The 13,888-nt window shown below is 38.5% G+C and overlaps 1 protein-coding gene across 1 annotated transcript in view; it reads left to right on the forward strand.

The window, feature by feature from the left end:
- Window positions 1-350: 350 nt before the first annotated feature.
- The window catches only part of clstn2a (calsyntenin 2a), a 132,788-nt gene continuing 119,250 nt past the window's right edge, over window positions 351-13,888 (forward strand). Inside the window, exon 1 of the mRNA XM_072364259.1 lies at window positions 351-544. Within this exon, the coding sequence (XP_072220360.1) occupies window positions 472-544 (73 nt within the window). The 5' untranslated portion in view covers window positions 351-471. The remainder of the gene's footprint in view (window positions 545-13,888) is intronic.

A 13,888-nucleotide genomic window follows, 5' to 3' on the forward strand; every position in this document is an offset into this window, starting at 1 on the left:
CCCCTTTTCAGTCAGGTCAAGCTTGCCAAATTAATGTAGTTTGTCACTAATTAGAACCCTTTAGTTCTTCTAAATTAAACGGTTTGATTTGTCCAGTTTTAGATCAAATCTGGTTTGAAGCCCACACTATCCACATAATGTCGTTTAGATTTGTTTCATTTCGACTCTACAAGCAAAAAGCCTTCTGGTGGTGTCTTTATTTCCCATAATGCGACTCTAGCGTGTTATTGTATTTTATTTTGAAACAGTTCATTCGGAAACATTATTTTGTTGACGCTGTTCAGACGTCGATGGATCTGTCAGCCTCTCTGTCTCTCTCTCCCCTTGCTTACTGTACCAGTGACTGTCTCTCGATTCAGAGACATTCCCTCTCGCGACGGTCCAGCTGAGAACACCCTCGCGGTTGGGAGCTGAGCCAGTGTTTGAGAAGAGGAAAGAACGGGAAGGCATCACAAACACGGCTCGATAAACATGCAGAGACTCGGGGTCCCGGTTTTACTGTTTTGGCTTCTTTGGGGCCACTCCTGCGCCCTCGGCGGAAAAGGTAAGAACACAAGGAAGAAATTAAGGAAAACCAAAATATTTATCTTTTCTTCGAAATGTTTTTGTTGAGCTTGTGTGGTACAAGTTGGCAAGGAGAGTGATGAGTGCGCGCAACAACTTTGAAGCTATTTCGTTATCTTTCGCTGACTCTTAAGTTCCGCTGAATATCCCGTGGTGGTATTTCGCAAGGAAACACTGAATGATAAAGTGAGGTAAGCATCTGTCTAATGACTTGCAATGAAGGGACCAGGTGTTCAGCTTATTGCACTGTAGTTTTGAACCGCAGTGCTACTGTTGTACATATTGTGGCATATACTGGTGCAATGAATATAAAGCCAGAGATGGAGCTAAAAGTGCATTTTCCGTTAGTGTGTTAGGGTAATGGTTTCCTCTATGTTAAAGGTTTTCAGAGGAAGAGGTGGATCTCTCCAAGTGGGCTCCAAACTCTTTTAAGGAAGGTTCCGTGACTGGAAATTAAGAAATATTACATAAGTTAACAATTGAGATGTCAAATATGTAATATAAGTGTTTGTGATATATTTGTTTTGGGCAAATTTTTTTTATGATTTTTCTCTCTTTTCCAGAGCCAGAAAGCAAAAAATGCCTTAGACTAGAAGTATTTCAGGTATTCAGTCTGGTGTGAATTTGTAAATGTTGAACAGCGAAATGTGACTACCTTGGCTCACATAGCGTCTAATATTTCTGATAGTCATGATCCCATTGTCATCGTGGCAGTCTTAGAATGTCCAAGCTCAGACTTGGAAAACAAACAACAAACAAACAGAAAAGGGTTCAACACAGAAACTATTTGAAAACCTTTATAAAAAGTCTTCATTTGTCCAAGGTAGCATTTAATATCACAAAAGACCGTTTGAAATATCCAATCCTGTCAAATAAAAAAAACAAAAACTTCAACTGGAAGATATTTTGAAAATTTAGACTACAAGATATTTAGTGATTTGATGTATTAACTACTTGATGAATCCACTGATTGCTTTGTTCTAATGATTGATATTACTCAGTCAATTTCAATGTCAAAGCAAACCTACATTAACTCTTGTATGGGCAAACTGTTTTCTCTGAGCAATTTTTATCTCTTAGGACAACCATATATGGCCAGGTTGTCTTTTAAAAATCAACATTATAAGCTTAACGTTGTAGTAGTCTTGATGTCTGTCATGATTGGTCGGTTGGGCAGTGATCTGAAGATGATCTCTGAGTATGATAATCGATTAGTGCTCATGGAAGGCAGCAATGGCCAGAGTGCTACATTCAATCATCTCACACATCTTCCTCTGTCTCGCTCGCTCGCTCACATACAAACACACACACACGGCGCTGACTGTTGTTGCCAATGAAGGGCAGTGGCGGTTTACAGCGGTATTAATTGGGTCTCTGGAGTGAGAGCGCCGGGCTGGCTGGCTATCTGCACTCAAGCAAACATTATCATTATACTTGCTGTTTATAAAAGTCCTCCATATGGCCAAGAGCCAGAGGGAAGGCTAACTTGGTTTAGATTAAGGTTAGAGGGGCCGGTTTTCTGTGGAGACTTGAGTCTCCAGCTCTGTTTGTGACACATCCACTGTACATCCATATTTGACAGTATGCAGCAGGGATGAGGGCTGACTTTTGAAATGGTCATTGAACTATCCAAACTATGAGAAATCAAATAGTTTATGCTACGAGCATAATGCTCTGGAGCTATTCTGATTTAACTGGCAGCTGGTAGTTATTACTAGCACCACAAGGTGGCAGTAATGCACACAGCGGTTTGCAAACTGCCATGAAAGCACGCATTTTTTTTAGCGATGTATGAAGCAGCTTGTGTTGTTGACAATAAATGACACAATCTCTATGATTTTGAAAATAGCTCTCCATCACTGAGGAATGTGATGGCAAAATAAACAGTCGTTGTGATACGTGTGTATGTGATGCAGGTGGGATAAAAAAAAACACTGAAAGTTGAAAAAAATGCTTTTATAATCCCCGTTATTATTTATTTTCCTCATAGTTTGATATCTCCTGACTTTTCACTGGCATACATGACAGAACTGTTGTCACACAGCTATGAATCATATGATCTTGTCTCATAGCAGCGAATTAACGAATGCTTTTTTGTTGCTGTTGTTACTACGATTTTAAAAGCTGAATGTGTTTAGTTTGAAAATTGTTGGGTTTTTGTTTTTTCTTCCAAAACTTTCATTCTTTTCCATAGTCAAATACGGCATGAAAAGTTTTTTAAGTGGCAGTTTATTAAAGAATGGCATTTCCAGTTATTCAGCATAGAATAGATCCACGTTAATGGGTAAGAATATATGATCTACCATTAAACTGATTTGTTACCTCCTAAAGGCAGTATTAGGACTGACTTGGCTGTACATGATAGAAAATCACGGCCTCAACAAAAATAAGAGCAAACAAGTAAGTTCAGCGCCCATAGGCATAGCAGACCTAATTATTTTAGTTTAGCTGAGCTGACTTGTTCAGTTGATATTGAATCTACTGAATGTTCTATATTCCCACCAGAGCTTTCCATATTTCTTAGCTTGGCTGTCTGCCTGCTCTAGTTTGATTGATCATATCTGACCTATGGTGACACAGTAAAGTATTCTATTATTTTCTAAGATTTGATATGACTTTGAATTACAAATTGGAATTTTTTTCCATTTCAAAAATAGATCAAGGCCTCTGAACAGTGCTCGGATGTATGATTGTTGTATAAGAGAGACAGAATGATGCTATTTTTTTTTTTTTGCCTATGTTTACAGATTTTGTATTGGAGGCTTTACAAGCTCAGCAGAATACAGTGCACGTTATATGTGAGACAAAGACTTTCTACTGAATACCTTTTATATAAGATGTTGGAAAATGGAGCAGAGCAGAGCAGATGAGTGCCAAAGAACACTGACTGAGAGGATCATAGGGGTGCTGAAGGAGGAAGAGAGGGATACAAAAATGAGAAAAAGATCAGATTTATGAGTGTCCTTTCAGAGAAGCCGTCCAGCTGCATTATCCACACTGGAGCGTAAATCGTGTGAGCAATGGGCAACACAGAGACATAAGTCAGGTTAACTCACATTCCGTGCAATGACTGGTGAAACAATGTCTGATGGGAAGTGCTGGACCCGTTCGGTTGCTCCTTTCCTCTTCACTGTCATTCGTGCCTTCTCTGTTCTTTCTCTACTCTCTGCTTTCTCAGTAGTGTTTTCCTCTCTGCCCCTCTCTTTCTTCTGTTGACTTTGCATCACTCTTGGCTTTTCTGCTCTGTCAAGCTGATGCCATTCAGAGGGCAAATGCCACATGGAGAGGTGTTTTGTCATCTCCTCCTCACTTTTTTGTCACGCTCGAAGAGCCCAGGTTCAGGTTTGCAAAACTGCTGGTGCTGCTTGCTCATCACAGTCGTGGCTTCCATTCCAAAGGTTTATAGGCTTAAGTGAGATGTATAAATGGGAAGGCTGTCTACTCTTTGTCCTACTGCTTTTTCTCATTTCCAGGGTGTTGCGTTCTCACTCCATTATGGGTACCTTTTATAACAGCCCCTTCACAATCCCACTTATGCTTTTTCTCTTTTCCGTGGCCTGTAGAGATTTTTCCGGTCTTTAACCCCAGCTCTTGCTTTGTCTTACACATTTCCAACTCGGCCTCTCTCATTTTTTTACGATTTTCAGGTCTTGTTTTCGACCGATAATACAGTATGTTTGTTGTGTTTAAAATGGTTAGTGCATGAGTTGCCATGCTGGACATTCTTCGGTATAAATCTTGAGTACCACTATGCTTTGTATTGGCATTTGCCACCATGTGGAGGAATGTTAGGTGTGTGTTCTCCAGGAATTATATGCAAATTATGGTAGCAAATGCAAATTAAAGTCCCAATTTGGATGTTAATTACTCAGCACAGCTAATTATAATATGTCTGATGAGGCGTAAGGTGGAGGAGAGAGAAATAGACGGGCTTGCCATAGGATGATCTATGTGTGGTGATTTGTGTTTGTTTGTGTCTGAGGGTGAGAGATGTTGGTGTTTAGGGCGGTATGTCTTTGCCAGAATTACACCAGCTGGTCCAAGAGCCCCACTGGGGCTTTCTGGTCAACAGTGCTCAATATGTGGTGGATAAACATTGCATGCAGTGCTGATTTCAGAAGGGCCGCCTCGTGTGCTCTTCTCATTGACTGACTAAAGCTATTACATGCACACATTCAGACACTCTTTAAATAAACCCTCTTACTTACCGCACTCTTTCTATTGTTTTTCTTTTCTTTTCTTTTTTTACACACAATGATAAGCTGAGGTGAGGTTTGATGCTGAGAGGAAACAATGTAATCACGAGACTAAAGAGAGGAAAGGAGCAAATATTCTCTTGAATCCTTGTACAATTTAACTCGCACATAGATTTTCTATCTGTCCCTTTGCTATCCAGGGTGAAGATGTGTGGTCAGTGTCATTTGCTTGTCCACCTTTTTGTCCATCTGTTTGTCACAAATCTGAATTTCCAGAGGTGACACCTGGGGAAAGAAGGAACCAATGGCAGGAAAAAGAAGTAGTTTGGTGTGGATACAGCTTACTTTATTTCAGACTGGGAAATGCTTAATTCTCTTTGGAGAGAATGCAATCTTCAAGTGTCCCAGTTTCCTAAATTGGTAATTAAACTCTTTGCATGTTTTAGTAAAAGCAAATGCACGGGACACTGAGATCAGATGGGTAAACTATATGGCCTAAAAACATCAAATATCGATACCAACTAAAATTTTTTCTGATGTATATTTTAGTTTAAGTTCCTCATAATAATTTTGTTTGCGTCCTTCTGTTTAATGATTAGTACTGACAGCATAAAAAAAGGTAACTTCAGTTTCATTGGGAAATTTAACTCAATGTTTGCATTTAAAACTTCCAAACCTCAACGTAAACTCTTCAAACCTACGGGACGGAGCTGTTTTATACAGCAACAAGAAAAAATGCACTATGTGTCACTTTATCTAATCTCAGAGACAGCAGAAGCTGTCATGGTGGTTTTTTTTTTTTTTTTGGTGCTATTTAAGTGTTTCCTTTTGCTCATTACTGTTTTCATTTGAAACGGCTTGATCTGTGCACATTAGTTAACTTTCTTTCCTCTTTATTTGATAGATCTTGCCTCCTTGTGCATTCTGTTGAGTTTACTTCCCATTCTTGAGTGTTTGGTGCATTTGAGGTGACTTGACACGATGCATGAAAGAATGTCACTTTGTCACATGACAGTCAAGCCATGAGGTCAGCTGCAGGCCGCTCAGGTCAGGCGCTGCAGCCAGTTCAGGAGCAACGTGGTGAGATAAGATTTTGTACTTAAACTTCACTTTAAGTAATTTACATTTCATTAACAAGTCCCTTGTACAAGAAGTTAATTCATAAACACAATCTCAGTCCTCATAATTTATGATGAATAACAGATTTATTCTCTTTGTGTTTTAATGACAGGGTGGAGAAAGTTAATTTACTCACGTTGTATGTATTTGAATTTTACTACTAAACCTTTCCTCTTACCAGTTAGAAATGAAAATCTATTTGAATGAATCCCTCAAGAAGTTATTTTCAGATTTGGAGTTGGATCCCTTCCTCCTACCTTTTCCATCAGTAACTAAAAACCCATTTTAAGATGATCAATTCTATTTCTTCTTGTAATAAGTTTCTGCTGAAAAGGTTTTTACACCGATAAAAAACAATTTTACGGACTTTTTCTAAACCCTTATGGAAATCCTTTCATGACTGGATGTCGGAGAAGAATTGTCCATAACACATGTAATATGGCTTTAGAGAACAGTAAGAAACAGTTTCTTTACAGAAAGAGATTCATCAAGGTTAGACTCAGAAAAATGTTTAAGAACTAAACTAAACCTATAGTTTAGTTGAGAAAACTATATTCACTGTAGATTACTGTCATTAGAATAGAAGTCAGCTCTTTAAAGGGTCGTGTTTTTTGTCTGAAGCAACTAAGGTGATTTATAGTAATTTAAATGACCTACTTTTTACCCTTCAGCGATGTAATTTGGTGATATTCTGAAGAAAAAAGTCAGAAAGAAACATGCCTCCAACAATCTCTCTGGCTGGTATTCATCCAGTCAGAGGGGAGTAGGATTTCCCTGAAGCCCACTATGGAGCCTCAGCAGGGGTCTGTAAGATGCTGGTGGATGTATGCAGGAGCCAGCCAAGGGGGGGGGAGATGAAGGTGGCTGAAGCCCACTATGGGATTCCTACAAGATCAGGCACTTTTGAGAGCTCACTCGTGTCCAACTTGACATCAGCCGTTGTACAATTACACTGCTGGCAGTTCCTGTTGGCATGTAAAGTCAGCTGCAGGAAACCGAAGGCTCATCTGAATGCTATTAGATTGTTTTTGGTCATTTTTTGCGTGCGTGATAAGTTTCCTTTGCCAAGTCTTTTTCTGTTCCCACCATGCTTGTGTTTATGTCTTAAATTTCTGTTTTTTGACAGCCTGCCTCTGCATTGCTTTTGGATTGTTTAAATAAAAGTTATTTTTTCTTTCACCTGCCTACCCCCCTCCCTCCTTTCAGCCTGCATTTGGGTCTTTTTCGCTCTGCTTCAACACATGGAGATAGAAACTGCTTCTGTAACACTTGATTTGTAGCTCATTGTCTGCCTCACAGCGATTGAAAAGAAGCTTTGTCTGTCTTTTCTGAATGTTTCACATGTGAATTATTGATAGAATAAATGGACTAATCTGTTAAACCAGAGGCTACTCTATATGTAGCTGACTCTCTCAATATGCATTCTCTTGAGCAAAGGAACCAAAATGTCTGAAAAAATTGCGAGTTGGTTTGTCTTAACTGGCAGTGGAGAACTACAATGATGATAACCTGTTAGATAGTGTGGCTGTGATGTTATTGTCCGTTTCGCTGTTTGAATGAAATTAACCATTCTGCGGCTCATGTTTACAGATTTGACCTGTACAGAATATATTATTATATAGTATTATGTTACTGAGATTAATCGGTTGGTCGAGCTGAAAACTATCAGACTTCGGTCATCTGCGGGTGAATCTATAGACCTGAGTTAGCGCCACAATAATATGATTTCTGAAGAAATGTCTCAGTTCAAAGCAAGAACCCCAAATGGATGCAGATTGATTAAACTTTGATGAAGAAAAACCTTTTTCACTGAGCAATTCTGTGGCTTAAATATAGCTTGTTTGCTTTCAGCGACATCACAGGAAGATTGCCTCAGTGTTTGCAGCAAGAGCAGATTCTCTAAGGCACGTAAGAGATTGAGTAGTTCCAAATTTCTATGGATGGACGGCATTGATGAAATGAATTTTCTCAGTATGATATTTTTGAAAAAATGCTAATTTTTAAAATGGCTTGTCCTCAGTTTAGGTTCAGCTGAATGGAGCAGTGTAGAACAGCGATTGAACTGAGATGCTGTGCTGTTTCAGGGTCCCATGAGCCCGTGTCAGTGTAGTGTTATCGTTTTCTATGGACATAGGCCTTACAAGCTCATATTAAACAATAGACTGTGGTCTATTGTGACTCGCGTTAAAGCCTGAAGTTATGAAAACATGCACCGCTGCACACTGTTTTAATTATGATTCTGAAACAAACTTAATAGCCTTCAGTGTGTTTTGTGTATCTAATAAATTGTGTCAACATTGTACTGTGTGTTCATTTCTAACCAAATGAAAATGCACACACACACACACGCACACACACACACAGACAAAAGCTCTTTTCATGGTACCCCAGACTCGATTGAGTCATCTCCTTCATCTTCCTTTCAAGTTGTCTTCTGTAGGTCTCTTTTATAGTCAGTCCAAACCATTACAATACGCTTTGAAATGGCTTTATGTAAAAAAATTTTTATTGCTTCTTACTCCGTCCTGTTGAAACCAAGAAAAAGCCTATTATTTTCCATCATTAGTTTCTATGACTGTGGAATATTGGTGACGTAGGCTCAAAGTAAAACTCCAGTGCCACATCACAGGTGCCAACTTAAAGCTGTGCCAAAGGCAGCTCAGTGTATGACTGAAAAACAAATAATTTGGTAGTAAAGAATACCTTGAGAACAAACAGAAATGTCTATGCGTGTGTGTGTGCGTGTTAGAGGAATAGATGAGACAGAAAGAGTTTGTGTGGTTTAGTTCACACCTTCAGGCACGACTGCATATATACACAGACTTATGCACCTGGTGTACCTGGAACTGCAATTGCTGCTCAGGAGGGAAAGGAATCGCAGCTCAGAGGCAAAATGAAATATTTGTCTCCAGAAGAAAAAAAAAGAAAAAACTTTTCATGAGTCATCAGTCAGAAGAGTTATCTCTGTTTGTCTTCCCTGTTTTTGTCTTCGATGGCAGCCCCCGTCTTTTGCCACCTGTCTCTGTCAGTGACTCTGTCACATTAGCAAAGAAGGTTTGTATTGGTGGATGGCAGTTGAAATATTCCAGCTTCACTGCGCAGATCACTCAGATTCAGTTTTCATTGACTTCTTTCTTTTGCAAAGCTGATAGTGTGGAATCTCACCTCGCTACAGAGAGTGTCTACCCTGTCACTGACTTTCAATCTTCGATCTGTTTTTTCCTCCTCCTTGAGCGTTCTGTTTTCTTCTTTTTCAGTCTTTTCTAGTGTTACATTTCTAAATAATTTAGATTATGTATTTATGAAATGTACCAATGTTTTGAGGTGACATTTCTTTTCTTCAACGTGTGACTGGATTATTTTGGATAAAATCTATATCAGAAAGTTAACAAGTACCATGTGACACAGTGTCATCGTGCATTTAGTGCTTTCATTACATTTTTGATGTGATGTTATGTTGCATGAAGACAAATGCACATTTACATTGCAGACAGCTTAAAAGCAGATTGGTCTTCCTGTCTGTCTACTTTTAAAAAGACTCGTCTTTTAAAATGTTTTAATTATTTTAATCTTGTTCTCTTGACTTCCCTATTGTATTTGCACAGAAATGTACGTGCTCTAATTCTTTTAATTAGAAGTAAAACTGGGACATCGAAAACTGAAAAATCTAAAATCCTGAAATAAGCATTGCCTTTTAAATACAATCTAAGCTTCTGTCACTTGCATCACTGGAACATGCTAATGTTTTTCTCCTGTTATCCCTCATGGGACCGTCTCCCAACGACACAGTGATAATAAAAAGTTGGAACAGTTTTATTCATGTGAGGAAGTTACAATGCTGTATGTATATTATCACTAATATATTGAAAAAAGCTTCAGCTGCTTGAAACACTATGCTAATTAGCTATGAACTAATTAGCTTACATTAAAGGCTGCCATGGTGGCTGACTAAAACAACTAATATTAGGAGTTGAAGAACTCGGTGAACCTGATACCGATCAATGAAAAAACAACTTGATTGGTACCATGGTAATTTGAGATCAGACCTTAGTTTTTGCAGATGCTGTCACAAGAGTGTAAAATGACGTTGTGTTAATAAGATTGAAATCAGCAGTGGTTATTATAATGACTAAAAATACTAAATATATTTTATCATGTATGCTGTTACATTAACACCCTTATCATGAGTGTGAATAAGATAGAAAACTGTTATCTCTGTGAAGTTAAAACCGATGGCTGAACTGTAGTTTTTGTCTGAATGAGATATTTAACTGTGTACCAACAGACTGGCTTGCCAGTGGGTGAATATCTAATATCTCATTAAAACAGACCTATATTCTCAACTGTGAATAAATCACCCATCTTTCTAGCCTGCAATCTGACAGAACATCTTATGCAACAAAAACTTTTATAAGGAAATTCATTATAATTACAGAGATCATCAAGGTGCAGATTAGAATTGAATAATTCTGAAATGTTATGCCAAAAATCAATTATATTTGCTGCTGTATGTTCTTAGCGAGGGTGGATTCAGGTGAACTCCAGGTGGGTATTTAACTTTTCAGTGTCAGAATTGTGATCAACAAATTGACAAAACAGCGCAGAGTGACTTTTTAATGATCCCTTTTTAATGTAGTGTTCATGCAATTAACACCTGGTAATTTCACATAATTCACACAGACAAACTTCACTGAGAAGTCACTATTTTCAGTGAGCATTTGTAAGCGAGCACATGTACAAAGTGTACATGATTTTGAGTGGTAGAGCAAAGATAACCATGAACAGCGTCAGTGCTTTTTCTACACAACACCATTTAAACACACTGGGGCCTGCACGGCTATTATTTGTGTTTAGCCATCCAAAAAAAGCTGGACATAATGAAAAAGATTTGGGATTTAGCTTAAAACTGGTTCTTGCGCTACTGCTAGTGGTGCCCAGAGACAACAGTGGTTATAAGAGTACCATTTTTTGTTTTCTTCTCTTCTGTTCTTAAGAATGAGTTCTTTTTCAGAACGTGAGGCCATGATATCTCATACTATGTGTTTTGCTGCGTTCCTCTCCTTCAGGGAATGGAGGTTCAACTGCTGTTTTCTTTGTTCTTTTCTGTGTTATGTTCTTTCATGATTTTATCAATTTTAAATGGAAGGTCTGTTTCCCAAAATATGCACATATACTGTAGTTGTGGTGTCACATTTACAGGAAGTGTTCTTGGGAGGATTCAATGACCAAATTTGTCTTAAAACTCTACTTAATTGTGCTCGTACACAGTAACATTCATGAGTGAATGTGTGCTCCTTGTTTCCCCTCCCTCTCTTCACTTTTTTTCCCCGAAAGGAATGGGCAGCATTTACCACCCACCACGCTTGTGTCAGCATGGCAACACTTCCCATCAAGTTTTAATTTTTACTTACTCTGTTGTAATGACATTTTCTGTCTATTTTTATTCACGGTCCACAGCTTTTGCTATTACATTTCTGCTTTCCATCAGCAAAAAACCTTTTATTATTTTTTCCTGCACATTCAGCGTTGTTTTCGCACACACTGATAATGGTGCTTACATACATTTTTTTGAGCACATTATTGTTAATCAATTGACATTTGTCATCGTGGATGCCAAATGAAACATCTCCTCTTTCACAAGCGCTCCACTGGGCCTCATTGTAATGTGAAAATCTTGCACCTGCTTACCTTCAAGTGCGATAATGACATCATTCTCTGGGGTGATATTTCCTCTTGCACCGTGAAAAGGAAGTCTCAAGAAAAGCGCTTTATTTGCAGTTGACACACACACCTTGTTGCAAAGCATTGATAGTGCTGTGCTGCAAAGGTATTTTTAAAAGTTCATAAAAAAACATACTTGGTTCTAAAAGTGGTAGTCATTATAATTTTTCTTGAAATGGTTCCAATGGTAATTTTCCACTTTCTGACAACTTGCCAGTTTGATATGTAAAAAGATGGCACATTGTCATATGTTTTGGTGCATTGGGTGGAAGAGGGGAAATTGTGCAGCCAGATTATTGCCATTTGAAACATTTCTAGTTTTATTGAGAAAAGTGTGACTAGATTATTATTAAGTTCCACCTATCTGACAATTTTGTCAGATGGAGTATATTTAAATAAATCTGTAATATGTTCTCTTGGCACAACTGAAGTGACACAAGTGAAACAACTTCCCTTTCGGTGTTAAATAGGTTTTTCTGTTGAGTGCCTACAAGAGTCGTGACAAAAATGACTGACTGCAAACAAAAACCTGGCAAGCAGCCAAATGTAAAGTAAGAACATCCTCTGCTGTCTACCTGTCACAGTTTAACCCACGGCTGGACAGTTGAATGTATTGAAATGTCAAGGCTTTGTATGTTGATTGCTCACCCCCATATCTGTGTGGCACTAATCGTCTGTAATTACAGTCAATTTTCTTCGCAAGCAGACAATAACTTTATTGTAATAAGTTGAAAAGACAGCAGCGCTGCTCTGGCATTTCAGAATTGAGTGTTTGAAATTATCTTTGATAGTTGAGAACAAGAAACACTTGAAACAACTCACCTCCTCCCTATGGCAATGTAGAGAAACTCCTCAGACCAAATCATTTTTGTTCCACCAGGACACTCTACTAAAATGTGCTTTTTACCCATCTAGATTATTGGATGAGTAGAATCGTCTCTATAGCAATGAAACTTTAGAGATTTTAATTTTACTATTTATCTGATGCACTGACAACATCAACAATATCCCTGAAATACGTTGCACAGTTATTGAGCATTAGGTTGAATTACAGCACATTACAATGATTCAAGTGTCCTAAGTCTGTTACATTATGTTGAAATCAGTTTTAACTGAGCTTTAAACTGCTCTGAGGCAGTGATTATTCTTCATTAAATGTTGCAGGATATATATATTTGTTAGCAGAAGACTGAGTATTTCTGTAAAGCTTAAAAAATAGTGGTGGAGGAACGGAGGGGAGGAGAGGGTCAGTTTTGATCAAGCTTATGTTTGCCCCTCTTGTCCTTTCTGTGTGAGCTCTCACCCATTATGCTTTAATTTAAACAGTCAGTAGTGTAAGATTTGTAAGCTTGCAAGTTAGGGAGATAATTTCCTTCATAGACCATTAGTATTATGTTTCTCTGCCTACCTTTTTCTTCTCCCACTGCCCTTTCCCTCGTGGCCGTTGCACTGCCTTCCTCCCACCTTCTCTCATGCACAATTAAATACACATATGCATTTTCTGGACAGCTTCCCCAGCCTCTGACAGGCTGTGCTGTCTTCTTCAGTCACAGGCGTCAGCTGTGAGTGAAGTGGACCAAGGTGGCAGCTCTACAAAGGTTCAGACAAGTGCTTGTGGATGAGAAAAATCAGGGAAAAGACGGCCACACTTCTCTTGTTACACCCTCTCTGTTGTCTCTTCATTCCTATGCCGCCTTGCTCCTTTGATGCTGTGGATTGCCAACATTGGTTGAAGCAAGGAAGAACATTTCTTACAGTATTACAGAGCAACATTGTATGCCCCTCAATGTGCTGTTTGCCTCATTATTTCCTTTAGACAGTAGCCTAAGGGGGCAAAGTGAAGGGAGAACATTGGTAATTGCCTTGGAAATCATAATGGAAACTCACCATTATGGATTTTACCAGCTCTTAGAGGTGTTCTGTTGACGAGTGTGATTATATCCACCAGACTCTGTTGTTGTTCTGCTTTTTTTTCCCACTTATGTATAGAAAATTAGGAAGATTTTGTAGACATGATGCAGTTTGAGAAAAAAACTTGAGGGCATGATGCTACCCTGTTACAGCAGAATTTGTACTTCATCCTTGTAGTCAGATATTGATATTTAGGAGAAAACCTATGATAAACAATGTTTTCTTTCTGACTCTGATCCCTGTGGTAGATTAAAACACACTGCTGAGAGTAATATGCCTGGGTTTAGCAGTAAATTCTGAACATGCTGTCCCCAGTCTTCTACTTTATAACACTATGGAAGGATAATACTCCTAATATATTAAATACTTGGCAGAAA

Source organism: Leuresthes tenuis, unplaced genomic scaffold (assembly GCF_036924035.1).
Source record: "Leuresthes tenuis unplaced genomic scaffold, fLeuTen1.0.hap1 SCAF_14, whole genome shotgun sequence".
NCBI classification, from domain to species: domain Eukaryota; kingdom Metazoa; phylum Chordata; class Actinopteri; order Atheriniformes; family Atherinopsidae; genus Leuresthes; species Leuresthes tenuis.